At 58.7% G+C, this 27,499-nt stretch overlaps 1 protein-coding gene across 1 annotated transcript in view; it reads right to left on the minus strand.

The window, feature by feature from the left end:
- Positions 1-1,309: 1,309 nt before the first annotated feature.
- ERI3 (ERI1 exoribonuclease family member 3) overlaps positions 1,310-27,499 on the minus strand; it is a gene marked incomplete at both ends in the record, with an annotated part of 125,073 nt that continues 98,883 nt past the window's right edge. The window contains one exon of the mRNA XM_082003101.1: positions 1,310-1,392. Within this exon, the coding sequence (XP_081859227.1) occupies positions 1,310-1,392 (83 nt within the window). The remainder of the gene's footprint in view (positions 1,393-27,499) is intronic.

The following is a 27,499-nucleotide window of genomic DNA, read 5'->3' on the forward strand; positions in this document are numbered from 1 at the left end:
CCAGGGGCTGCAGCCTCCCTGCAGGTCAGCGCCCGGATGAGGGCTCCATTCAGCAGGGCCCTGGGGCTGGGTGACACCAGGGGGGATATGTGCCCTCAGCCTGCCCCACAGCTGCCCCCCAACCACCCTGGCCAGCTGGGAGCCCACCCAGCCGGAGGGGATGAGCTCGGCAACTCAGGCAACAAGCCAGCTGCTGCTGAGCGTCTGCAGGGACCTGCAAGGGGCACGGCATGGCCCGTGGGGACTGTGGGCATGTGGGGGCCGAGCCTCAGCTCAGGAACCGAGGGAGGCCAGACAGGGTGGGAGGGGAGTGGGGTCAGGGGCCTGGGGCAATTTGCAGCTTCCCTGCTCGGGTACCTGTGGGCCACGGGCCAGCGCGTGCTGGCACGTCCACCGCCGGCAATGGACGCGGTGCTGTGGTGGGCCTGGCCCCGGTGGAGCTGGAATCAGTTGGTGGGGCCGGGGCAGGGCTGGGCATCCCACCCAGCCCCGCAAGAGGCACGAGCAGATGGGACGGGGACAGGATGGGACGGGGCTCCGTGCGGACATTGTCACCTCCCTCCCGCCGCCCACCCGCCCGCTGGGCCCCTGCCCCACTGAAGGGAGCCCTCCGGGGCCCCGCAGCCCACAGTGGGGCTGCCAGGGGCTCTGCAGCGGAGAATACAGGCACTTCACCTTGAACATAAAGAGACGGATCGCGTTTGTCACATACAGGAGTCAGAGAGGGGTTAGTGTTGACTCAAAAAGGGGAAAAGGCGCTCAGGGGAGAGGCGGGGGGGCTGGCGGGGAGGGCGAGGGGCCGTCTTGACACTGCTGAGCCTCTGTGAGCGCTGCCCAGGCATGGGCACGTGCCAGCCTTGCTGCAGCAGCCATCGAGGCCTGAAAACAAAACCAGAGAAAAGAAAGAAGGAAGGGAAGGTGGAGATGGCCCATGCCAGGGAGGAGATGGGGGATGCTCTGGCTAACGGGGCAGGAGAGGGAGGACGGGGTGGGATATGGAGGGAGGGACGGAAATCGGGAGCCAAAGAAAAAGAACAAACTACGAGTCTAAAATGTGGTGCAAGCGCCCTACGCGGCTGTCCGCTAGCATGGCATAATGTCCGGAGCAGCCCAGAGAGGGAGTCACATCAGGTCTACACAGATTTGCCTTCCCATATATACAACCTCTACTGGAGTTAACAGCTGAAATTGAGATTTTTTGTGTCGGTTCCTCTGGCCTCGGTTGCCGTTTTATTTTAATGCTGGAGCCCGTCCTCCCCGCCTCGCCGGCGCCGGGCGCATGCAGCCCTTGCCTGGCTTGCCTTGGGGATCAAAAGGGTTTGGAGGTCTGCTTGAAGATGAAGCCTCTATGGGCCAGTGTCTTCATGATGTTGGCAATGTTCTTACAGTCGTCTGCAGAGAGAGCACAGAGATGCTGGGTTAGCGCCATGATCCGACGGGGAACTGTTGGATCAAGCTCCGAGTCCCACACCGGGGCTGTGCCCAGAGCCTTTGGGGGACACAGGGGGCCATGCGGCTCTGGACACAGCCCCTGTATCCCCACCAGTCCGGGAACTCTGTCCCAAGTGCCTTGCAGTGGTGTGGGGCACGTGCGGGGTCCCCAGTTCCCTGGCACTGGCTACCTGCATCCCAGTACAGCCCCACGCTGCACTGGGATGGATCCACGCCCAGGACCCGGAGGCTTGCCTGGGACAGTGGCATTGCCCTGGCTGCTGGCTGGCACATCCCTGGGTCCTCCAAGGCCAGTGCTTGCCCCACAGCCCGTGGGGAGGTGGTGGGTGGGGAAGGCAGCATTCCTGCAAGCTGGACCCATGTTGGCCTCCAGTTCTTGGCCAGTGGCTGCTTCCCTCCAAGCCCAGTGCTGGTCATCCCGGCCTCCTCTTCCACCTGTCCCTCGATGGCACTGGCCAGCAAAGGGGCTGTCCCCGCACCGGGATGGGGATGGCAGGTGATGCTGGAGCTGTCCTTCACCAGCCAAGCAGGGGCCTCTCCTTCCCCTCGCCCTCCTCGGGCAGGGCTGTGTGGCACCCGGCTCGCTCTGCTTGCCGCCGCTGTTCGGGATCGTCCCTGTCTCTGCCAGAGCCATCACTCGGTGCTGCCCCATGCCCACTGGCCCCAGGCTGGCAGGCAGCGGGTGGCTGGGCCGGTGAGCCGCAGCCGTCCCCGATGCGGGGCTGCAGTTGAGGCGGGTGCCAGGGCCCGGCCAGCAGCACCACAGCCACCAGAGCAAGCAGTGGTGGGGCGGCGAGCCGGAGAGGGGGAAGGCTCCGGCTGGTGTTATTTACCTGGGACTAAACGCAGGCACCGTTTGCTAAAATAGAAGCTGGGCTTAAATTGATTCCTGGTGTCTATATTTCATGTTGAAAATTGGCTTGTAAATCCATGTTTTGATCTATGAGGGCCGTCTCCTTAAGAAAAAGCAAGAGTAAATGTGTAATTTCTCCCTTGACAGCACACGGCGCAGAGGCGATCCTTCTTCCCGCTCCCCTCCGTTTCGGGACAGCTCCACTCGTTCCGATTACCACTCTTTCTTCCTCGCCCCACGCCTTGATGTCTCCATTTCATTACCGCCCGCCCATTTATCAAGCTGTTACCGTAAGGGTGACTTTGCCCACTTGCGTGTGGCAGCGGGGCCCGGCTGACACGGGGAGAGGGTGCCCCGGCAGGGGGAGCGCAGGCAGGGCCCCCCTTTCCCCACCGCTGCTGGATGGATGTTGTGGTGGAGGGAAGGCTGCATCATTACTGATGTGTAAATGATAAAGAAGCCTCCACATCCATCTCCCAACTGTAAATCCAGGGAGTGCTTTATAATCAAGCTACAGCGATAATAATGTGAAATTAGGTCTCTCTATCAACGGGAGGAGGCCTTTTAATCACGGCTTAAAGGGTGCAAACGCTGTTTATCATAATTGAACTGTATCCGGGCTAATTGTGGCCATATTTCACTGTCTAGGAGACAGCAGGCTGCCTGCTGACAGTGCCGCATGCCGGATTGAGGGCCCCGCGCAGACGGGCAGCACTGCCCTGCTGCCAGGCGCCTGCCTGCAGGGACCGGGCTGCCAGGCCGCCTTGCCACTCCCTGCCAGCCCTGCACAGCTCCGTGGTGCCCAGTGACCTGGTGGTAAAGCCATAACTTGTCCCCCAGCATAAGCTGGAGGTGCAGGGGGCTTCCCCCGTGCGCAGCTCCCTGGGGAACCGCCCTGAGCTGCCGGGGACCCTCCTGGCTGATGGCTGGCAGTGGGAGAGGTAACGTCCCCGTCAGAGCCATGGGCCTCTCGAGGGTCCCCCCAGGCCCTCTCATGGCACCCCTTCCCCTTGCTGTTGTGTCAGGCTGGGGAAGGGAGCTGGGCATGAGGACAGCCCAATGAAGGAGAGGCATCCCCAGCCCCACTGGCTGGCGCAGGGGCAGAAAGGAGCCCATATCTCTGTGCCTCTGTCCTCTCCACTGGCCAAGGTGGCACCCATGGCTCTGGAAGGGCCCTGGAGGTGATGGGTGTTGTGCCTGACCAAGCCACAGTGCCAGCTCCTGCTGCCACATGTTCCAGCTCAAGCAAGGCCCTTGCCATCCTTAAGATCCCCCTGCTCCATCCATCTCACCCCCCCGGCCAGCTGAGCCCTCGGGAAACCAGCACTGGACCTGCCCCGGGAGCCCACTTCCGGTGGGACCTAATGGGGAAATGGTGGCTCAAAAGCCGAGGAAACCGAGGCAGGGGGAGTGGAACTGTCTGTGGCCAAAGTACCCCCACCCCCCAGCCAGCCCTGGCCTGGTCCCCCAGGCAAAGCAAATCCTGGCCTCTGGGCTGCGTCAGGGAGGTGGCAGGTGAGCGGCTTGGATTTGAAAGCACAGCCCCGGCCGTGGCGCTTCACCGCTCCCAGGCATCCCACGGCCCACCTCCCTGCCCACAGCACCGCCCCGGGCTGGTGTGGGCTGCCAGGACTTGGCTACTGCTCCATATTGCCGAAAGGGAAACTGCGCAGGGACCTGGAGAGTGGCCAAACTGGCAGCGAGACCCCACAGCACCTCCTGGTACCCCTGAGCTGGTCCCCAGGGAGACCCTCTGGGACTGCTGGCTGCTTCCGAAACCCTACCAGCCATGTCCCCAAAGCCCTGACGTGCTCTCGTGCTGCGTGCCAGTGCTGGTGGCCGCCCTGGGCTCCGGGCTACCACCCTGCAAAGCCAGTGGGACCCCAGCGGGTCGGTGCCACCCATGTGCCTGTGCCGGCAGCACCGGCCTTGCCGTCCCGAACGATGCTGCGGCCCCTGGCAGCGGGAGTGCCAAGCTCGTCATAAGTCATTTAGTGAGACTCATTCCAAATCAGCACTAAGGTAAACACGCTTATTATAATTATCCATGTAAAAAAAAATCAACAACAGCAGAACAACTTTCTAATATGCAATTACAGCCATCTATTGATTTTACAATGTAATCCGCTCCGATTGATTTAATAACACAATTATAGGCTGGCTCTCGGGATATTAGAGTGGGAGATTTTCATAAACTCCAAAGCAAAAAACTAAGCGGCTTTTAAAACAACACAGTCAGATGGCTGTTTGGGGAATTATTAGCAATATGAAATCCTCTAAATCTGGCCGTCGTTACCTTGTGAAAGGAATTTCTATTACAAAAACGGCAATTGACAGCCTAAGAGAGCGCGAACGGGATTGCTTCGCTGCTCTTTCAGTGCTTAATCCATTGCAAAGGTGACCACGGGGCAGGGGATGAGCGGGGTCCGAGGCAGGTGGGGGGCATGGGCAGCCCTGCCCACCCTGCGCCCCCCAGCCTGGCTCTCCCCGGGGGGCACGCGGCCGTGCTGGGGCTGCCCCAGCACCCAGGCTGGCACCCACCCACCCCGTCCCATCAGGGTGACCCTGCCTGGGGCCGCGGAGGCTGGCAGGGTGCAGAGCCCCCCACGATCTCCGTCCCGGCGCAGTCGGCTTGCCCCGGTTCCAGACACCTCCGGGCCATCGGGGTGCCCGCCTGTGTCCCCAGGCCTGAGCAGGGGGATGGGGTGAAGGTGGCCCCGCGCTGGCGGCTGGCATGGCTCCGTGGGCGCTGCGCAGGCGCGCGCACACAGGCGCGCACACGCTCTCCTCGCGCTCGCTCCCTCAATGTATTCCCGACTTTATGGGCACATTTTTCTTGTCAAGCTGACAGGGTTGCTAAGTGGATTTCTCCCTGATATGCGGACGGATTATCACATTACTCCAATGTCCTACACAAACATATTACTTTATATTCAATAGCCCTAATGAATATAAACTGCTTTTTCTTTTTTGGGGGTGGGGGGTAATCTATAGATTTTTTAATGAGGGCACTATTAACTCCCTCCTCTTTAAAACAGACTTAGGTGCAGCCTCTGAGTAGAAAATCAATGGTGTTATTGTAAGAATATTGTATATTGATATTGTAATAATAAGATGCAATTGATTTAGGGGTGTTGTGCCGTGTGTGTGAAAGGGGTCAGTCTGGGGTTATCCTGCCTCCTGCAAACGGAGCGGCGGCTCTCCCTGCCTCCCTGCCCCGTGCCTTGTCGTGCCGCTTCCGAGCATCGCCCTGCGGCCACCCCAGGACCACCCCAGGACCTCCTCCGGGACCCTCCTTGGCCAGGCTGCCGCTGCAGTGCGGGGAGAAGTGCCACCCCAACCGCCTCTTGCCCGGGCTGGCTCAGCCCTGCTGGGTTTTCACCCTTCTACCCCGTGTTTTACCATTACCTGCTGCAACACTGCACCGCCTCAACACCCATGTCCCGGCCCTCTCCGTGTCTTGCCAAGCTCTCACTGCAGTGACAGCCAAGGATAGCGGCATGTGCACACGCATGGAGCGGCGGGAGCCCTCTTTTAGTCAGGGCTGGAGTTTGCTGCCGTTCAGCATCGCTGGCTGCCCTTGTCCTTGGAGGGGGACGGACATTCCCACTGCGCTCCCCTGCTGGGATGGAGGCAGAAACCCCTCAGCCCGTGGCCCTGGGCCCACCGCCCTCCCTCCGGCCGCTGCAAACCCACGAAAAGCGCACGGATTTTGTCAGCAGGAGGCTGACCCACAGCCCGGGCACGATGCAGCCGCGCCACGGGAATCAACTGCCAGGAGGAGCAGAGCATCAGCTCCGCACCCACCCCAGGCACCGGGGAGAGGGGAAGGTGCCGCGTCCCCAGGCACGCACCCTGCCGACACTTCCCCCACCTCTCCCGCCTCCCCACGGGACCAGACCGCCCAGATGCCACCGCTGCGGGGGCTCGGAGGCCCGAGCGCCGCCACGACCGCCGTGCGCTGGGCCGAGACGCTTGCGGTGCAAGGAGCGAGCTTTTCAATCCCGGCAGCGGGGTGGGTGGGCTGCGGGCGGCTGGGGGAGCGCAGGGCCCCCCTCAATATGCTCATCTGGAGGCAGCCCTGCCGCACCTGTGCTATGGCCGGGAAGACGGATCACCCCCGGCCCGAGCTGAGCAGGTCCATATTTAAACTGTCCCCATGCTTTATGGGCTGTACGAGAACTGATGCTCAGGCGACGAGGGGCCATTTGTCAATGTTCTAATGGCAGATTACTGTTAATGAATAATATCACTGCTGCCTTTGTATAACAGCTCGCTGCAAAGTGGAAACAGGGCCGCCCGGACACCGCCGCCCTTCGCCTCCCTGCTGCTGACCCCGGGTGACGGCAAGTGGCCTTGTGACCGGTGGGAGCCGTGCTGTCCCCACGCAGCCCGGCACTGCTGCCGGAGTCCTCGGCAATCTCAAAGGGGACCACTGCGTGCTGCGTCCCCGCCTCGGGCTGCGCTGCTCCCCCGGGCTGCGCTCCTCCCTCCAGGAGGGGACAGCCATCAGGGGCAAGGAGTGACAGCGTTCGCCCAGCACGTGGAGCCAGGCTCTCGTGGCCACTCGTCCTGTCCTTGCCAGAGCTGGGAGGGAGCTCTATCTGGTCTGCCTCCATCCCCACCACGACATGCGGGGCAAGGTGAGGACACTGGGATGCCCAGCTGCAGTGGTGACAAGGATATGGCAGAGCACAGAGCTCCCAGGCTAAAGGGAGCCATGGGGACACTGGGGACGGTCCTGCTGGGCTGCTCCCAAATGAATGGCCTCATAATCCTGCACGTGGGGCGAGGAGCTCCACGTGCCCCGCACAGCCAGCAGGTATATTAGGTGGAGCTGACAGCGACGCACAGAATATTAAGAATAACTTACCTCATTATCTGCAATTACGTTACTGCCACACACCTCATTTCTTCACGAAGAAAAGAAAATTAGTTTTATATTGACTTCATCCCAGTGCCTCCCCTGCCTGCCCCGCCACTGAATGCCCGCACAAGCTCTAAAGAGGGCTTGGACACAATTAATACTTGTCCTCCCCTACCTGTTGCTGTCCCTGTCCCGAGGGGACGGGATGCCCGTCCCACTCCCTGCACACCAGGGTCAGTGAAGCCTCCAAATCCGGCTCACCCTGGGAGGGATGCTGGAGCGGGGAGGGCCCGTCTCTGGCAGTTCCCGGGTCTGCAGGAAGGTGACACTGCCAGGCGTCCCCGGGAAGCAGCCAGGCAGACGGGCGCAGCGGAGGGGACCTGTCCCGGTGTTCAACCTTCCACCGCAGCCACCTGCTTCCTCCCGCCTGGGCCGGCCACCATCACCCCATGGGTGACGGCCGCTTCCTCCTGTCCCCTGCGCTGGGAACTAGGAAGGAGGGCAACCGGGTCTGCGTGGCTGGACACAGCTCCGCAAGACACCCTGCTGCTGAGACACCCACCAGCCCCGCGGGCTGCCGGACGGCCTGGCACAGCGGTGCTGTGCAGGGGGACCCTGAGGTCAGGGGCATCCCAGCTGGAGGGGATGGGCAGCTGGGGCTGAGCTCTCTTGCACCATCCCCAACAGCTCCTGGACTGCGCCGAGGGCATCAATGCTGCTGGGGCCGAGGTGTGCAGAGGTGTGCGGAGCCCTCGGTTTGTCCTCCAGCCCCCATGACTGTCCCCCCACATCCAGCACCCTTGCAGGCCGGCAGCATCCCTGGGCAAACAAAGCGAGCGCCACCCTCGCCCCGCTCCGGGCCACAGCCACGCACCGGCCGGGAGGGAAGGGGAGCAGCGTGTGCGGCAATACAGGGAAAAAAGCCAATTTCATCTTTATTAGAAGGAGATTTCTCCTTTAGTAATAAGCACACTTCAAATAATTAGCGTGTTTTACGTAATAATGAAATTATGGAAATGCAGGCCACTTATTCAAACAAGTCACCATTACCATATTTTTAAATATTAGACTTAATTAGAGTTTATCACTTCAGAGAAGTACGAGGAGTGGAGATTTTTTTTCCTTTACAAAAAAAATCCTCATAAAGTGTTTATTAAGAGCGGGTAAGAAGGGGATAATGATCTGTTTGGAAATTAAGGCAATCAAACATTTAATGCTCTGCACTCCTGTAGGCAAAAGCATTCAAATGAGTCAATTATACATCCATTATCCAGGCACGATTAAACAAGGCAGGACGGGGAATTTGTCCTCCGCATCATGCGATTGTCGCGAGGACTTATGTCCACTTAAAGGCAGCTAATAAAACACAAAACTTGGGGAAGAAGAGGAAGGGAGGACTGAGAAAAGGGAAGAGAAGTGGCGGGTCACTGGGAGCGCAGAGGGGTGAGGGTGGGAGGTGGGCAAGGATGGAGCCGTGTCTGCATCCCAGCCCTTCATAAATCAAAGTAATTAAGTTAACATGAAAATCAACTTCACCATCCCGTTAAATTACAGCATTTGCATATTAGGACTCAAATGAAGTAGGTAGCGAGTGAGGGGGGCGGGAGGGGAGGAAGGAATGGGGAGGGTCGGGGGAGAAGGATGGGGGGACCGCACACCAAAAAGGGAACCATTTATTACAGTGAATAACTAATTTCAAAATTTATAGCACTGGATTTTCGTTCCCGTGCCATTTATATTACAGAAGGAAATTAAGGGGCGGGCAGGAGGCTGGCTGGACATCTTTCTGCGTTATTGCTTGTCTGCCATTTGCAAATCATTATTAATTGTGGCCCATGTCGCTGGTGCAGCAGGGCAGGGTGCCTGGACAGCCGGAGCAGACACACATATCTCTTCATCAGGACCCCAGCCGCTAGCCCTGGAGAGCCAATTACCCCTCCCTGATTGGTATCAGATAAGGAGGGAATTTTTACAAATTAGGGAATAAATAGAATTTCCACACGTGGAGCAGGGAGGGCTTGAGAGGCAGTAATGAAAAACGATACATCACCATCAGCCAGACAACCCTATTCATACGCCGATGCATTACGCTCACTACTCATAATCCCGCCGAGTGACAGACAGACGCCGAGCCGGAGGGCAGCGCATCCCGCCGGCCAACCCGCTCCGAAGCACCGGCCTCCAGCCGCCAGCACCCTCGCGGCAGCCCAGGGAGGTCTGTCTCCCCGCAGCCGGCCCCGTGGCGCAGCCTCTGCCGCGGCCTCACTGGCCGCGCGCCGCCTGCTCGGCATCGCTCCCCAGCTGGTGGGGACAGACCCCCTGGCAGGGGTGACGCCGTGCGGGAGCTGTCCCGGCTCTGCTGCCTGCAGGAGGAGCCCAGCAGGACGAGCCTCCAAACTCGGTCCTGAGTTTAGCAATTAAAGTTGGCAGCTGGGTACCCAGCCGCACCCAAGCCTCTCACCCGACTCCTGTGTCCCCGTGGGTGAAGCATGTCTTCCTCAAAATTATCCAGCCCAAACTGTGTCCTCGAGAAGACCCCCCCTCCCTTGGTGGCTCATGGCAGTAACCTGCTATTACAAGATTCCTACCTAATTTTGGGCAAGAATGTGCCTTTTTATACTATTCAGCCCCCAGATCAGCCACACCGCTTTCAGCTCCGTTGCTCAGCTGGCCCTGGGTCCCCCCGCACCGGCGGGGTCCCTGTGTCACCCTGTGAGCAGTGCTGGGACTTGGGGATGAGGGAGGCAGCGCCGGCTCCAACCAGCCGCAGGAGCAAAGGATGCGCTCCCGCACAGTTCTGCTCCACGAGGAACAGGCTCGGACTGGGGCACCTCCATCTCTTGGCGACCCTGCAACCCCAATGCCAGCCCTCGCCCAGGGCAGACCCCAGAGCCTCCGGCTGGCTGTGAACCCCAAGCTGGAGCTTTCAGACGCTGGCAGCTCCCTGCGGCAGCACCATCCTTTGCCCTGGGATGCGACGGAGCTGGATGGCCCTGAGAATGCGGCCAGCACTCAGCTAACGGGGACGTGGCATGTGGACAGCCTCGGAAAGAGCAAATCCTGGAAGTGCGGGGAACCCCACTGGCATTCGTGAGCCCAGTTTGCACCACAGTCCCCAGCGTCAGAGCCACATGCCTCTGCGCCCGTAATTAGCTCTCCCTTATGACAAGCACGTCACCAAACAAAATGCTCGGCAGGAGATCAATCTCGCCTGTAAGTCACGCAGCCTTTAATTTATTCAGCATACAATGTCGCTCCACCGCTGGCTTCCTGTAATTTATACCGTACACTGTCGTGTATTATTTAACTCGTCCGAGTGTTTTACAGCTCGCCTGAAAGTCGCTGCGCAAAATAAAGTCAGGGCTGGGGCACTGGCGAGGTGCAGGGAAGATGCAACCTGTCCCCTGGCTCTGGGGCGGGTACAGGGCCCCTGGCCTGGCTCGGGACGAGGTGACGGTGACAATATCCCACAGAAGTTGGTGGCTCAGGGCCCCGCTCTTGGGCTCCGCAGGTGGGAATGGGCACGGGAGGTGGGTGCCCACAGGAGCCTGGTAAACTGCAGGCTCCAACACTGGAGCTTCCTTAGAGGAGGAAGGAGGAAAGGACGGTGGTGGGGAGAGTGCAGCAGGACTCCTGCCAGCTGGGGTGACTGGGGAGACTCAGTTGGACTTGGGGACAGGACAGGGCAGAGATGCTCTCGGCACCTCCTCCTCCTGGCTGTTCTGGATGCTAGGGGCGGCCAGGCTGGTGCCCGCCCCTCTCTGCAACATGGATGGAGGGTCCCTGACCACAGGCGCTGCTCGAAGCACAGCCAGAGACCCCAGAGCAAAGCGCGATGAGGGAGGAGGCTGGGAGCTCCATGGAGTGGCTCAGCAGATGCAACAGCCTCATTCCCTGGCCTGGGCAGACCGCAGGGCTGCGGGCAGCTGCCAGAAGGGAACAGGGCAGGCAGAGGAGGTGAGCAGGCAGCAGCACTGCTGGCATGCCCAGCCCCACCAGTACCAGAGCAAGAGAGAAGTCCAGGGGACGGGCGGGAGCTGGGATGCTGCAGCAGCCACGCTGCCCAGCCCATGGCCTGTCACCACCACGGCTCTGCCTTTGCCCAGCCTGCACAGCCGGGACCCTCGCTGGAGTGGGTCCCTGGGGATCCCGGGGCGCGCTGGTGGGAGCAGGCAGCCCTGCCGGGGTGGTGGGGCTTCATCCACAGGCAGGGCGCCTGGGGGCTGCCCCATCGCCCCCTCTCCTGGTGCACACCCCAGAGCGGGCAGAGGGCAGGCAGGCAGGCAGCGTGCGGTGGGACGGCTCCTTCCTGGCCTCTCCAGCAGGACACACAGCAGCTGCAGCCAGGCCCTGAGAGCAGGAGGGAGGTCCTACCCCAAAATTGGGCTGAGAGCTGGCTGGTAGCTGGTGCGGCTGCTCTGAGCAGCTCACATAGAGCTTGTCTTTGGCTGTGCAGCTGGATGGAAAGTCAGTGATGGAGAGCTGGATATCCTCCACAGGGAAGGTTAAAACCTCTGTTCAGTGCAAAGTTGCCATATCTAAGCACTTACGATCACGATATTTATGGCTAGTTTTTTCCAGGCTGTTAAAGGCAGCAGTAGTTATCCACAGATAAAGGGAATTCAGCTCCCCTGACACCTTTTCTCCCCGTGGTGATGGCATGCCCAGCCGGAGCCGGGTGCTTGTGGTGAGGTAAGTCACCCCACGGTCCCGGCCAGAGCCAGCACCAGGGCCAGGCACACGGATGCTTGGCATGGCAGGGACGGTGGCTCTGGTTCTGCTGCGTGGGAGCTGTGCGGACAGATGCGGGAGATGCCATCTCCCTGCCCCTGACCGATACCGCTGGGGGCCAGGAGGTCCCCAGGCTGCAGCAGCAATTCGGTCTGCCTTCCCGCTGCTGCCCAGGACCGGTGCAGGTGTCTCTGCTTCCCGCATCCCCTCCGCACACTGCCATGCCTCTGCCATCCCCGGTTCTGATGGAGGCTTTGTTTAGAGCAGAAGGCCAAACCGCTCTGGGGTTTTGCAGGGCATTTCGAGTCCCACAAGCCACCCCAGCACCACCTGGCTGTTGGCTCCTCTCCACGTCCAGCTCCTGACACCCAGTCCCACCACTGGGATTGGGACCCTAATTAGGGAGAAATTTCAAGGGAGAAATGAGAGAGGGTTTATAAAGATGAGTTTCTCCTGCCTGTGAATGACACAAGATGTCAGAGAAAGGAAATAAAAGGCAAGGATGCAATTCCAGTGCTGCCGTGAATGTGTGGTGAGTCCTAATGGAAAGTTCTCCCGCTCTTTAAAGCTTGGTCAGATGGCCTAGTTATTGCTTTAAAAGGACCCAGAATCAAACCACGGCGCCGCACTCGAAGCCTTCAAATAAAGCGAGCTGTGTTTCTGCAGGTCCAGCGAGGCAGAGGCAGGCGATTACACAGAGAAGGGCAGGTCTCTTTATCTTGGAGGGAGACCTACCTATTTTTAAACATTAGCTCCAAATCAGCAGCTCACCTCTTTGTCTCACACAAACCCTCTCTCGCCTTCTGGAGGAGAGATCAAACACCAGCCCTGCTGCCATTGTTTCTCTCCCAGCGAGATGGATGCGGGACTGTAATCTTCCCACAAAGCCACATGCTTCAAAGGCATCAAAAGTGCTTATTAAAAGTCCTAGGAAACTAATTTAATAACAACCCAAAGGGCTGGAAAAATCAGTGCCAGAAGCTCAAAATATAACCTGGCAAGGGAGACAGGCCCCTGTTTGACACGACTCCATCTGGGGGGAGATGCAGGTGGGGTCGGGGCGCTTCGGCATGCAGACCTTCCCTGCTTCCCATGGTGTGACCACCCTGGCGCTGCCCCCTCTCCTGCCAGGGACGCAGCCGGGCGAGCAGGAGTGTGGGGGACCCTGCCCCCATGGCACAGCCAGTGCAGCTCGCATGGGACTGTGTCCCCACCAAGGGCTTTGCACTGAGATTGCTGGACCAGAGGCGTCCTCGCACAACGGGCGCAGAGACTGGCCACCCACCCTGGCTCCGTGGCCCTGGTCCCCTTGTCGAGCCCAGGAGCCCTGCGCCGTCCCGGAGGCAGGATTTCAGACTTGCCTCTCGAACATGGAAAGCACCCAGCGGCCTTTGCCGGCCATCTCGGCGGCTGCTGGAGCAGCGGCTGGCCTCGTGGCAGCTTTGCGCAATGCTTGCCCAGACGGACGGGCTGGAAGGAAGCAGACGCGTGCAGGGCCCGTACGTGATGCAGACAGGGATGTCAGCCAGACGTACGTCAGAGAGACCCGTGCACTATGCGTGAGACCGACCCGACCCATGTGCCTTCCCGCTAACATGTGTGCGCAGCACGCGTGTGCTCGCAGCCACAGCGGCACGAGGGCTGCGCTCCCTTGCATCCCCCAGAGCATGCCCCTGCTCCCGGCCCGCGCTGGGCGACATGGGGGACCCCGGGCCTGCGTCCCGTGTGAACGGCGCAGGCTCCCGTGGAAAGGGGCAGGGGATGGAAATTAACACTCCAGCCTCCGTCTCATCCTGCCCATTAGCGGGGCTGTTTTACTCCGGATCATTAAATATGTATATCTTATTACACGCCTTGTTACAGTATTGAGCTCTATTGACTGATAATAAATTCCAAGCATCATCCTGGTCATAAATTTATCTGGAGATGATGAAGACTCAATAATCTAGTCATGCAGATAATATGATAGGGCCTTAAAAAAGATCATTACATTATATGTCAAAATTAAAAGTGAAATACACTTTATTAACACTGTTTCCACACTCGGGGCCATTACTTGTTATAACCCCTCCTGCCCTCCCGCGCACCCGCACGAGGCAGAGCTGCCACAGCTCTGCCCTGGCCGGAGCCTGGCAGAGGGGCATGGGGGGGCAGGTGGCACAGACGTCACGCCGGGACTTCCCAGCTTGAGCCCAGGGACGCAGGGCCCTGCCTGCCGCAGCGCCGCTGCCCTGCCCATTGGCAACGGCCCCTGAGCACCTCCAGGAGTCTCAACAAACGCCCGCGCCTGGTGCCGCTCGCTGCCTGCGGGCAGCCCTCAGCGGGCCCTGGCCGTGGCCGTCGGGAGGAAGGGCAGCCTTGTCCCCAGCCTTCAGAAGAAAAAAGCGACCCCCTCCAGCTTCATTTCTCCAGAGAAAGCTGCCAACCCATCGGGGTTAACCCAACAGCTCCCCGCGCCAGCAAGCCAGGACGAGGGTCCCCACTTGTGCCTGGCCGCACTGTGGTGCGACACAGAGAGCCGGGGAGCAGAAAAGGGGATGTGGGTGCAGTGGGTGTCTCCTCCAAGAGAGGAGGGTTCCCGGCAGGCTCCCGGTGCCCTGGTGCTAGTCTCACCAAGCTGCCCCTCGGCAGGATGGTTGAGGGCTGGGCAACTCCTGGCCACCACCCCTGGGGACCGGGGCTCGGTCCCCTCCTCCCACTGGCCCTCCAAAGCCATTCCTCTCCTTTAACAAGAAGGTCACAGTCATTTAAACTCCTCTGATGAGGGCAGGCGGCTCGCGCCCCTCCTGCCCGGCAGGGCCGGCCTGGCCGCGCGCCCGCCTGCCGATCAATGGCACGCGGCAAGTTTAAAGTGTGTCCCCCCGGCCCCCCTTCCCTCCGCCACCTTCCTCTCCAGACACGCAAGGTGACGAGCACCGGGGGGGCCCACGGATCGATGCCGCGACACGGATCGGCTGCCGGGAAAAACCAATCGCGGATCAGATGGAAACCGACTTCTTCTTGTATCTGCGCGGCTCTCGCCGGGATAGATTGGCTGGAGAAATCCGATGGCGAGGGGAGACAAAGGGGGAGGCGATGGGGAGAGGAGGAAAGGGCTGATAATGCTCCTGCCGCGGCCGCTCTAATCTGTGACAGCCCGAGGATTTGCTGAAAACCATTATCACATTGCTCTCCCTTCTCTTGTCCCTGATAAAGCCCCGGCTAATCTGTTTGTTGCAGGTATTGAACGAATGCATTTAGTGAAACCAGGGGTGTGTGCACGCCTCCCTGCCTGCGGAGCAAATTTTTTTTACCTGCACCTCCGGCCTCGCTGGGAAGAGAAGGGGGAGCAGAGAGGGCAGGGATGGTTTTGGGTGCAGCCTCGCTGCGGGCACAGGTTTTACCCAGCTGGGCCATGCCACGGGCAGAGATGCCATGCCTGGCACAGGGGAAACATCTCTGCTGATCGCCCTTTGTGAATTTTGGGGAGCTTTTCCCGCTTTTCTCTAGGCACCACATTTCACCTTCATAACGCAACTGACAGAGGGTGGCGAGCGAAGCCCTGGGGCTGGTGGGCGATGCTGCAGCGCCGTGGCACACCCCAGCCAGGAGCGCGGCCGCGGCCCGCTGCACACCCGGCCGCACTCCTGTGGGGCAGAGCAGCCAAGACGGGGGGACACGGGGGTTCTGTGCCGTGGGAATGGCTCCCAGATCCCCCGTTCACTGGAGCCTGGCTCGGCTCATGCCTGCCCGTCCCGGTGCTGACCTCGGCCCTCCCCTTGCGAGAGGCTCTTTATCCGGGGAGGAGAGATAATTCAGTGGCGGTGAAAGCCCAGACCCGGGGCTCCTGCAGCCGCCTGTTACAAACAGTCCTAGTGGAACATTAATTATAGTAATTTAGCCGTGGAACACTAACTGCAGCCAGTGCAATAGCATTCAGTACATTAGTGGCTATAACCCACTCCTTAAAAAAGACATTTGGCTACTGACAGCTGATAAAATGAGTTGTGAAGCATAACCAAAGGGGAAAAAAAAATAAATCAGAAGTGCACTGTGAGCGAGCTGTGGGGTGGGAGGGCGGCGGGCAGCACCCCACGGGGTGCCGGGGTGCATGGAGGGTGCAGGCAGAGGGGCAGGAGTTGGCGGGGGCTGCAGCAAGCGCTCTCCTGCCCACCACGCCGCCCATGGGCCAGCGGGCTGCCCACGCCACAGGCAGGGTTCGACGAGGCGGGGGACGTGGGGCTGTGTCTCGGCAGTATGTCAAACAGAAGGACATTTCCTCCTATCTCCCAGCCGCCGCCCCAGGGCACAATCCACCTACATTCAATCTTTACTCCACTACACATGTTTCCTTTCCAGCTTCGGATTATTTTTTATCATCAAATTACTGTGGCGATAAGATGGAGTAGATGTGATAGCGAGCAGAGCACCCACCTCCCCTCTCCCCCCCTTCCCCAGCATCCCTCCTCCCTCCGCCACCCCCAGCCTCCCGGCTCGGAGCAGGCGGCGGGTTATCCAAATGTCAGGGGGTGATGAGAGACCTCCCGGCAGCTGGATTCACTGGCTGGGACCAAACGGTGGCTGGCAGCGCGCGCCTGGGTGCAGGCAGGCTGCCGCACAGCTCGGGTGCCCGCCAAGCTGGACGGGAAAGCCCGCCAGGGTGCCCTGCTGTGCCGCGGCACAGCCGGAGCCGAGCATCCGCTACCCGCTGCTCCGCTGCAGCACCCCGGCTCCCCCACTGCACCTGACACCCCAGCCCGGCACCCGGAGGTGCCACAGCTCGGCGACACTGGCGAGGCAGCGGGGACACGGGGAGCCCCGGCGCAGGGGTGGCCAGGGAAAGCGCAGCCGTGCCGTTACAAGGCCGAGCAGTGCCGTGAGGTCCTGCTGTGATGAATCCTCCCCATCTCCTTGTTTACTCCAGCCTGCAACAAATGAGTCCCTGGCTGTCCGGGGATAGCTCATCCGGAGGAATGCTCTTTCAGGCCTCTCCCTCTAATCCCTATTAATTTAAATAATGCTCGGCCACTCTTCTCAAACTATTTATTATTTATCAGGTTTGTTTATTTGTAGCTAACAGGTAGCGCTCAGCATGCGTCCCCGGCACGGGGACAGGGGCCGTTCATCACACCGGCTCCCCCGCCATCCACCATCCATCAATTACTCCTGCTTCCTTTAATTAGTAATGAGGACTAATATCTCTGCCTGGGATGGTGGCTGGAGCGGAACTTCCCTCCGGTGGCATCCGAGCAGCACGAGGGAGGGAATGAAAAATAAATACCCGCGCCAGGCTGCTGCTGCTGCTCCCGGACGAGCAGGGGTGCTCGCCAGCCCCCATGCACCCCTTCCAAGGGGGGTTCCGGTCCCCGGCAGCTCCCCACGTGTCCCCTGTAAAACAGTGGCTCCCACCCAGCAGGGCAGGGGAGATGATGCCAGCCAAGTCCCAATCCACGGGTGCCCTTTCCCGCACGGCAGGGCTGTCCCAAACCATGGGGGTTCCCCTGCCAAGCCCCAGCTGCTGAGCTCCGCATGGGTATCGGCGAGGGGAAGCCTAAATTAAATGCCCGTTAGAGCCTCCGGCCTCGCCTGGCGGTCCTGGGGAGCTCTGTATCAGAACATGCCATCCAGAGGCAGCCTAATAGTGAAGGCAGCACATGATATAAATGGAGCCCCTTTGATTTATTGACTGGGAGAAGTTTTTACACGATAGCCCATTAAGACGGACGGCTCTGTTTACAGCCAGGCCATCTAGCTATAGGGACCCTGAACTGGATGGTGTGTTTTGCTATTGCTCTTCAGGCAGACATCTCATTAAGGGGAACAGCATATGGAGCTCTCTGGATCTATACTTCACGAGTCCTGAGGGAAGCTTTTACCATTTTTAATAAGCGGGCAAGGTTAGCAAACCTGCAACACGGTGACCTCCCCTCCCTGTGCGATGGATCTCCCTGAAATGCAGAGAGCTGGACTCACTGGGTGTGTGCAGGACTCCATAAATCACGCCCCCCCCCACCAGCCAGGGAAACCGGACGGGTGGACGGCAATGGGGGTCCGGACCAGGCAACATCGCATCTGAAATGGGGCGGCCGTGCATGGCTCAGCCGAACGCGCCGGGGGCAGGCAGCCTGGCGGGGAGCAGTGGGGAGCGTGCCCCTGCCCATGGTGCTGGCGGGGTGATGGGCAGCGCGTGGGTGGCTCAGCCAGCAAAGGTGCTTTAAGGAGAGAGCTTTAACACAACGGCCGCAGTGCAGGAAACGAAACCCCTAGCTGGCTGTCGAGGGGGGATTATTCCCCGTATTCAGTAACATGGTTGTTTAGGAGAACAAGTAATCTCTGGCACAGACCTCCGGCTCTTCTCCCATCTGATAAAGCCGTGCAGCCTACAGGCAAGCTGGCCCTGCGGGGGCTGCTGTGGATGGATGGCATGGGCTGGGGCTGCCACAGCTGGAGGAGGAACGGGAAGGCAGGCACGTGGGGCGAGCTGCCGAGGGATGGGGTGGACACGTTGCAAAACAGCTCACCCTGGACACCTTTCCAAAGCAAAAGCCCTTCTTGTGAAAGGTTTGGGTGCTCCTGCTCAGGCATCACTACAACCCCAGGTACAGCAGCACAGACTTTCAGCCTCAAGGCAGCAGGTAACACATGCTTATGGGCAGAGCTCCCACCATCTCCTGCTGGCCCTGGTACACACTGTGTGCACACCCACACCCCAACAATGGCAACCCGGTCTTGCCCGTCATCCAGCCCTTAAATCCCTGTGTTTTACTCCTGTGGCACCAGCTAAGCACTATTAACCATCACCAATCACTGGCATTTAACTTACACGTCTAAAATTCACACCATGGAAAAACCTGCCAGAAAAGCAGGAGACTGAAAATGCAGTTGTTTCCTTTCAAGAAGTCTGCCTGGCTCTGGCAGGAAAAGAGAGAAGGCAGAGAAGTACAAACAGACAGACACAGTGGCATATTTGGGTCTCTTTCCAGCAATTCTCTCACAAACAGTCTGAGCATCTTTGAAATGAAATTTTGTAGGCGATTAGCTCACAATGGGAACCTAATTGCTTTTGGTATTTAAAAAACCCCATTAAATTAAATGGCCGAGATATTGAGGCTTAAGCAATGGCTGCTTCCAATGCACAGTAACTACCAGCCTCATTACTGGGACGCCAATTCCGGCGGTGGAAGGCGCAGACCCATGCGACGTGACCGGTGAGGCTCTAACACTCCCTCCCAGCTCACAGCCTGTGGGCGAGGAGGATCAGCAGCAGCAGCGAGAGGATGGCTCAGAGCAAGGCTAGCACGGTGCAGCAGCTCAACAGCATGCTGAGCTCCTGGTTCCCCAAAGCACCCTTGCGGGACCAGCCAAACCAGACCCGGGCACCTGGAAGCCAAGGGAATATGGGGCGCCTTTGGTTTGATGAGTGGCTGGAGTGGGACAGTCCCATGCTGCAGGACACCTGGGTCCTGCTCCACCAGGACATCAGGGTGACCTCCACCAAGCCGCTTTGGTCCCTGTTCCTCAGGGATCACAGGGCACTTGCGCTGCCCCCACTCGGAGGGAGGTCGGTGTGCAGCTCCCGCGTGTGACTATTAAGTGATGTGAGCTCAGCTGGCTTTTATCCCCAGGGACAGCCCCAAAACTGGCACCTTGCACCTCTTCATGCCAGTGCTGTGCAAAGGAGCTCAACTCCGCTACAGAGCCGGCAGGACTGCCCTGCTTTGCATTTAGTGCCGTAATACAATAGAGCGGCCAACGGTAGTGCTTTCACCTTACTTTACTTGTTTGTTTAAATTATTTACACTCCTCAGATGCAAGATTGCTCTCCAAAAGGAGCATCCTTTTGGCTTCTGCAGCTTTAAAATGACTTGCATCCATCACTCAATCGCTTTCAGGTCAAACACACGCTCCCGACTTAATGACCACATTTCCGCAGCAACAAATCTGTCACTGCTGTTTGTTTAAAGCCAACAATCTGTAGGAGCACTGTGTGCAAGGATTGAATTAACTCAGCATCTGAATGACTGCGGTGCCAGATCATTCAAATTGCACCTTTCCTAAGATCTTCCCGCAATGTTAATTAACGTTTCTTGGGTGATGAGCAACATGCTGCAGTGCACAGGGCTGCCAGAGAGAGCGAAGCCTGATCCCTGTGGGTCTGTGGCCATGGGAGCCAGGTTTGCCCTGGCCCCAGCAGCACGTGCAGGGGGGGTGTGTCTGTCAGGGAAAAAGAGGGGCTTGGTGGCTCCCCCTTGCTCTGACATGACCTACCCTACCCAAAGTTTAGTGATTCGGCTGAGATATTCCATGCTGGATGTCTGACTCATGCTGAATTTTTTTCCGAGGAAATTCCAGCCTGAACCGTTAATACATTGCCATCAACAAGAATGAAAAATATGTTGCTATTTCCCTTAAACTCCAGCGACCTGTTGTTGGGGTTTTTTTTTGTGTGTGCCCAGATGTTTTGGAACAAAGCCTTGAAGTCTGTCGGGAAGGTGATTTTGGGGCCAGGGAACGTTTTGGATTTCCCATCGGAATCTTGGCAGCTTTGGGCAAAGCCAGCCCTGCCCACGGCCCCGGGTGGCTGCACGTGCGCTGACACCCAGCCCCGGGCTGGCTCCCTGCTCCCAGCTGCTGAAACCCCTTGGCACCCGCTCCAGGCAGCTGCGTGAGGCGCAGGGACGAGGCGCTCGATGACTTCCCCAGGAAGCACGAGGGAGGAAACGGCTTCACTGAAACACTTGCACCAACAAGAGCTGGAGTCAGGAGCAGGCGAAGCAGGAGGAAATGGTGTCGGGGAGCTAGTGCGGCTGGTGGCGTGGGGAGCCGAGATGACACCAGAGAAATGGAGGAAGCGACCGGGACAAGGAAACGAGGACAAAGAGCTGGGATGGGGATGGGGAGGCCGACTGAGCCTGGCAAGATGTGCAGAGAAAGAAGGAGGGAGTGGGATTCAATCCAACACCAAACCACCTACGACTCCTGCTGCCATCCGCAGCCTCCAGCTACTCCAGCCCTTGCCCACCAGCAAGTCCTTGGCCCTATGTCCTCGTGCCAGGCCCCCGGCCACAGTCCCTGTTTGTCTGGGGCACTCACATCTCCATGGAGCAGAACTGTGGTCTGCTGAGGTGTCCTAATGAGCTAGAGCCCTTCCCCAGCTTCCCCTCAGCTCGCTACAGTTAACTGGGGCACCGCTCTAATCTCTACCTACCATTGATTTCAGTTCAGTTCCAATTTTCTTCTTTGACCTTCTCTACTCCGGACCCTGCTCGCCAACAGAACACAAATCCTAAAACATCCCCATTGTTTTCCCTGCAATATTCCAGAGTGCCCCAGTCCCAGGCTGGGGAAGGTGATGACCGATGCCTGTTTGAGCCTATATGCTCATGCATAGGGACAGACACGCCACTGCACGGGGACAGACACGCTGCTGCCTGCAGATACCATCCCCAGGGCATGCTCACCCTGCTCCAGCATGGTGAGGGAAGCGGTGATGCCATCCAAACCATAAGAGAATAGGATGATAAAGCAACTTCCAGATGGCTTCCTCCAGGACAGTTGCCTTTTTTCTAGGAGCCTGTGGGTCCAAGGGGAGTGCTCCTGACTGTGCTTGGGTCTCAGCTGCAGGGCTGGCATCCACCACCCACCCCGCTGCAGGGATCTTCTGCCTGCCTGAAAACTGGTCCCTCTGTGTCAAGCCTCAACCCTGGGTGGGCTGGGATGCTCCAAGGCAAGTGGATGGAGATGACCTGGCCATGAGCTAGGGGAAGATCTCTCCTTGCTGTGTCCCTGGGGCCATGGATCACGTACAGACACTGGGAGCACCTGCCCCCAGAGCTCCCCTGGTGTTCTGTGCCATGATCTGGAAGGGCAGCCAGCCACTCTGAAGCGGTTAAGATCAGGTTGCAGTGTGCTGGTGCAGACAAGCAGGGGAGGAGAGGGTCCTAGACAGTGCCTGGGAGATGTCCCCTGGTGAGAGACACTGCCAGCACCGAGGGGAAGGGGGGAGGAGCTGTCAGGGGGGCATGGAACAGGAACGGCATCGTCCCTTAACACCCGTCCCTTCCTGGCACCCCGAAATGGGTGGGGAACCTCCGCCAAGGCTCCTTTCTCAGGAAAGCCTGGATGCCAGAATTTCAGTCCTCCTGGGTCCCTTCTTTCCCTGTCAGCAATTCACTATGTAAAGAGGCTGGATATTTATAATTATGCTCAAAGTGGCCACTTTGAAAATCTATATGTCTCTAGGCTCCCTGTACATCATAATGTCAAGTCTGTGAATGGAGGCATCCATCAGAGGCCTCACATCACAGACCTCGGAGCTGTGATAAACACTCGGGAAATGCTCGCTGAACCCCGTGTCCCACTGCTGCCTTCTGGGGAAGAGGCCTGGTCTTTGGGGGGGTGGCCCCATGGGGACTCCTCCAGGAGGGATGCCACCACGTGCTCGTGAGTCACTGATCAGAGATGGGAATGGGAGCAGGGTCTGGGTTCCTCTAGCCAGTACCTTCCCTGCTGACCCTTGCTGTCCCCCAGGAAGGAGGGCCTTCCTCCAGGTGAGGCCATCCAAGCCACCACCCCATTTCTGTGACGTGGGCACATGGTCTGCAGAAAGGCAGCTTCCACCTCCCAGTATCTGGGAAAGCCCCGGCGCTGGAAGAGTGGTGAGCTACTGGGATAGGATACGCCTCTCAAACGCCAGCTCCACGCTCAGTCATCAAATCCCCGTCCCTTGGCCTCATCGACCCCAGGGTGTCCTGAGCCTGACTGAGAAAGACTAGGTCAGGGACAAGAGGGGGGTCTCAGCACCCCATTCCCAGCAGGGAAACCGATGCAGAGAGCTGAAGCCTCTTCTTTGCAACAGCAAATGTCAGAGCTGACCCCAAAGCCATGCCCCGGTTCGCTGCCCCACCGTGCTTGTGGGGAGTTTCTACCACACCTCTCCCCACAGCCCCCGCTTTGCATCACCTCTTTGAAAAGTGGGGCAGGATGCCCTGCCGGTGAGATGCCCGTGGGAAACCGGGAATGCCGCTCTCTGCCGACAGCGCAGTGAGAGGACACGCAGGCTTCGCTAACGCTTTGCCCAGGCTGTTCTTAAAAATTTATTACTCTGTTGCAACATGAAAAATAAGACAGAGAAGTAATCATTAGTATAACTATAACTCCCCGTGCAATAGTCCCACTTGTAAATTGAGATTTATGATTGCAGCTGCCGATATTTTAGAGGCCGGCGCAGGCAGCGGTGGCAGTACAGCCCGGATACGTGCTGCCCCGCCGCAGTTACAGTTTATCACAATCTGCAGAGATTATTGCAATGAATAATACACAACAGGCTGGCAGTGAAGAACTATTCCCGATCAAACGCTTCTGTAAACAACTGAATAAATAATATTGCTCAGCCCCTCTTTAGAGCCCTCGGAGGCCCAGGGAAATCTCTCATTACTCAGCAGGAGAGGCAGCGGGGGGCTCGGAGATGCCACAAGGGAGGGACACAGTGACACTGGGCAGGCACTGGACATCCCAGGCCACTTGCCAAGCATACAGCTCACCCTGCCATTTTTTGGCAGAAAAGGAGGCTGAGACACTGAAAAGACCTGCTCATGGTCCCACAGCTCCACGTGCAGACAGGAACAACCTGCTTGGACAGACAGACAGATGCAAGCCCAGACTGACAGGTATTGCTGTCCTCTCTTCTGCTTGGCAAGGCTTTTACTCACTTCTGATATTGAATTGGCAGCAGGTAAAGAGCAGGTTCAGGGCAGCCTGGCCCGCAGGCAGCCAGTCCCCGTCCGTGGCAGGGATGGGGCGCTTGGGGCCGAGCCCACCGGGAGTGGGGCTCCACGTGCTTCCGGAAATGTCAGTAAGTAATGCAACGTGATCAGGGTTGTGCGCCAGCAGCTGTGGAAATGGTATTTCTCACACAGCTTGGAAGGATAAAGTTCAGCTCCACGACGCGCTGGGTTTCCCCACTGCAGCGAGCTCCAGCTCAGCTGCTGCATCGTGCTGCCACGGGCATCAGGGCTGCAGAGACCCCCACCCAGAGCATGAGCAGGGGGGATTCACCCCTTCCCCAGCAACCACCATGCAGAGGTGCTTTATTTACTCTCCAAATAGCTGTGCTCAAAATACAGTGAACGGAAGAGGGACCCGAAAGGAGCTAAGGGAGGGTTATAACCACCTCAGGCTATAAACCAGCTCTGCAGCGGCTCTCCAACATTTCAGAGCCATGCTTTCCATGGGGTGGGTGCCCATAGGCCCCCGCCCAGACACCCGCAGGCAAGGAGCATCCCCCTGCACCTGTGTCCTGCCTGCCCCGGACCCTGGGGTCAGCTCCCGGGGATGTTCCCCGCCGACTCTCCCCACGGATGGGCCCTGTCGCGGCTGGAGAAGGGCAAGAGAAGGAAAGCAGGAAAGTTTGCATCCCTGCCTCGGCTGCTCTACAGCGTCTGTACATGTGCAGGAATCGGCTCCAATTAATCCCCCCTCAGCTTGGCCCGCCCGCTTCATTACCTCCCCTTGATGAGAACCATCAGTGGGGCCTGTATGATTTTGCTAATTAGCCTCACTTCGTTTATCATTTCCATTTTCTCCCAGAGACGCTTGGCTTGCTGGGCGACAGCTTCATCTCCCGCTGAAACAATGCGGCCCCTTCTGTGCCTGTCTCACTTAGCGCTGTCACCGCAGCCATTATGAAATTGGGGTTTCATTTACACACTAATTAAACATTACAGCTTGTTCACAATTACAACATGGGGATGAGGAGGTAACTAATTACTTAAGAAATGAGCTAACATTTATCTCCAATTCCTCCCCCCGCAGACCGCCGCCCTCCTCTCCAATCAAGATTAGAAATTGTTGTTCGATGGCGGCAGCCCAGCGGGCCCCTGCCTGCCTCTGCACGTGCCGCGGCCCCTTTGGGGGGCCATACCGAAACCCCGGCCCGGGGACGATCCATCAACCCCTAACTGCTGCTGGGATGATGGGGGGCCGTGGCAGCAGCGCGTGGCACTGTGCCAAACGGGCTGCACGGCGACAAGCCGTGATGCTAGGGATGCATCTGTCCCGGCCAGCCCTGTCTGCCGGCGCGCTGTCCCTGGGACAGCCCGGCCATGGCGGCGGCGGGAGCTGAGGTGCTCCCCCAGCATCACGGCACCCTGCACCTACCGGGCTCTTGCCTGTCAGCTTAACGCCTGGCTCTGCACAGAGGCCGGGGACGCCAGCACACCCTCCACCGCCCTGCTGATGGGCAACTCATCCTGAAAAGACATTTTCTTCAGGGGGGAATTAACATTTAAAACTGAGAACAATTAGAGTAAATAAAGCAGGCTGTCACTTGGATCAAAAGGCAACACCAAGGGTGGGCTTGGGACACAAATGCGACTGGGGAGAGGGCTCCTGGGGAGCGGGCAACGAGAGAGAGGGCACGCGCGCCCCTTCTTTCATCCCTCGGGGTGGGGTGGCTGGTGCCCTGTGTTTGACCTAGCAAGGCTGGGTGCTGCTGCTGAGTGAGCAACAGCCTCCTCGCACAGGCAGCACGGGGCTCCCATGAGCTCCTGTCGCAGGCGAGCGGTCCTCACCTCGCTGCAGTGCGGGCAGCCGGCGCAGGGTGCAGGCAGCCAGCGCAGAGCTACAGATGGGTTAGAGGACAGGGCAGTGGAGAAGGGTGACAATGACCAGGATTGTCTTGGGATGGATGAGAGGATGCATGTTCGCATGGATGCAAGGCAGCAAGGCGGTTGGTGGGGGAGAGGCTGGAGAGGCCGGGGATGCTGCTGCAGTGCCTGGACACTGGTGTGGTGCCAAGATGCTCCTGAAGGCTCTGGGGAAAGACAGCACCACTGCAAGGCTTTTGAAACACAAGAGACTCCCCTATAAACAGCCCTCAGCACTGGAAATGCTCTCAGAAAAAATACCTAGTTCAGCACCAGGCAATTAAGGTTCTTTTGCAACTCTTAACCCACGATTTTGAGACAAAGAATTTGGCCTTGGCATAATTTGAACTGCTAATTGCTTTCCTGATCTGCAGTCAGAGAACTGAGCTGAAGTGGGCACAAAAAAATCACCTTCCCTGTCTGGAGGAAAATTCAGAGCCACTCTCTGGGGGGAAGGGGATGCTCTCTTCTTCCCTCCAAGCAGCTTTAAAAATAATGATCAGGAAACAGTTAAGCAAAAGAGGGGTGAACTGATGGTTTTAAAAAAAAAAAACCTCACACCACTTTATAATAATAGTAACAACTCATTCCCATAGTTTTTATCCTTCCTGTCTTTAGCCCACCAAAAAAAAAAAAAAGAAAAAAAAAAAGAAGAAACCCTGAGCTAAACTACTGACACTGGCTGGGAGCTTAGAACTGCCGCATCAAACAGAGCCCTTGAATCTCCTGAACATAATTGTGCTGCCCTCTAACCTCAACCTTCAATCAGTGCAGTGTAACTATCTCATTTTAGCCTACAGGACACACCCCTCTGCTAACTAGCAGCCATATTCTTCTCATTAGGAGACTGCTCTGGATGGGAGCGTGGAGGCAAAGCCGTTGTCTCTCCTTTCCTGTCCCTCTCTGCCTCTCTCGGCTGTTACACATGTACTTCTGGAAGGGGAGAGCACTAGCAGAGGGCTTTGTGGGTGCTGGAGATTGCCCAGCTGCCAAGCCCTGAGTCCCCTGGGCGTGCAAATAAAGCCAAATCACGGGTTCTTGGTTGGAAACAACACAGGACAGGAGAGGGGTGCTGGCCCCAGTACCCCCGGCAGTGGGCAGCTTGCCCCAGGGAGCTGCAGCTAATGGCTGGAGGGGACTTCCCAGCAAGATGCTGCTGCCGTGCCCTCCGCAGGGCAAGGAGCCAGGGGTCCCCCCCGCCGCGGGCTCGCCCCGTGCACAGAGCCCCCGGAGAAGGGTCCCGAGGCGGCAGTGCCGGGGCGCAGGGGCCGGGCTGAGAGGCGGCGGCGGGCGGGGGCACGTGCGTGCCCCGGCAGGCACAGGCCGCTGGCAGTGCCGGCACTGTGCCTGCTGCTGAGGGGTGCAGGAAAAGCAAGGGGCAATGCAGGGCTGGGCGCAGCAGGAAGGTCTGCCGCCAGCCAGCCCCTCGGGCGGGTGGTCGCTCCCCCTGCTCATTACAGGCCTAGGTGTAATCAGCGGCGAGGCTAACTGCAGCAGGAAAACTTACCCAGGCCTGCCAGGTGCTCTCCATCACTGGGGGGTTTTGCATCTCATCACTGAGTGCGTTTTATCACGGTTAAAGATCAGCTCGGCGCCGTGGGGGGATGCGGCAGGACACTGCTGTAGCCCACCCGGCACAGCAGCCCAGCCCCACTGATCCCGATGCCTCACTGGGCCAACACCTGGCCGAAAACTGGTCAGAGCTCTCAGGCCCCTGCTTCATGCCAACCCGCCAGAGACCTCCGAGCACGCAGGGCAGACACATCAGACTGCAGCACCGGACACGGCAGCTCAGTCCCAGCAGCGTGGGCGGGTGCACCCGCCCTTAGCAGTGACCATGACCCTTTCCTCCTGCCACCCCTCCGGGTCCTGCACACCAGCAACACCCAGTTCGGGGCCCAAGCTGTGAGGAGCTGCTCGGGCTCTCGCCAGCTTTGAAGGACCCAGCTCCCAGGCTGGAGCAGGGCTGTC

Source organism: Phaethon aethereus (genome assembly GCF_964289735.1).
Source record: "Phaethon aethereus genome assembly, chromosome: 8".
NCBI classification, from domain to species: domain Eukaryota; kingdom Metazoa; phylum Chordata; class Aves; order Phaethontiformes; family Phaethontidae; genus Phaethon; species Phaethon aethereus.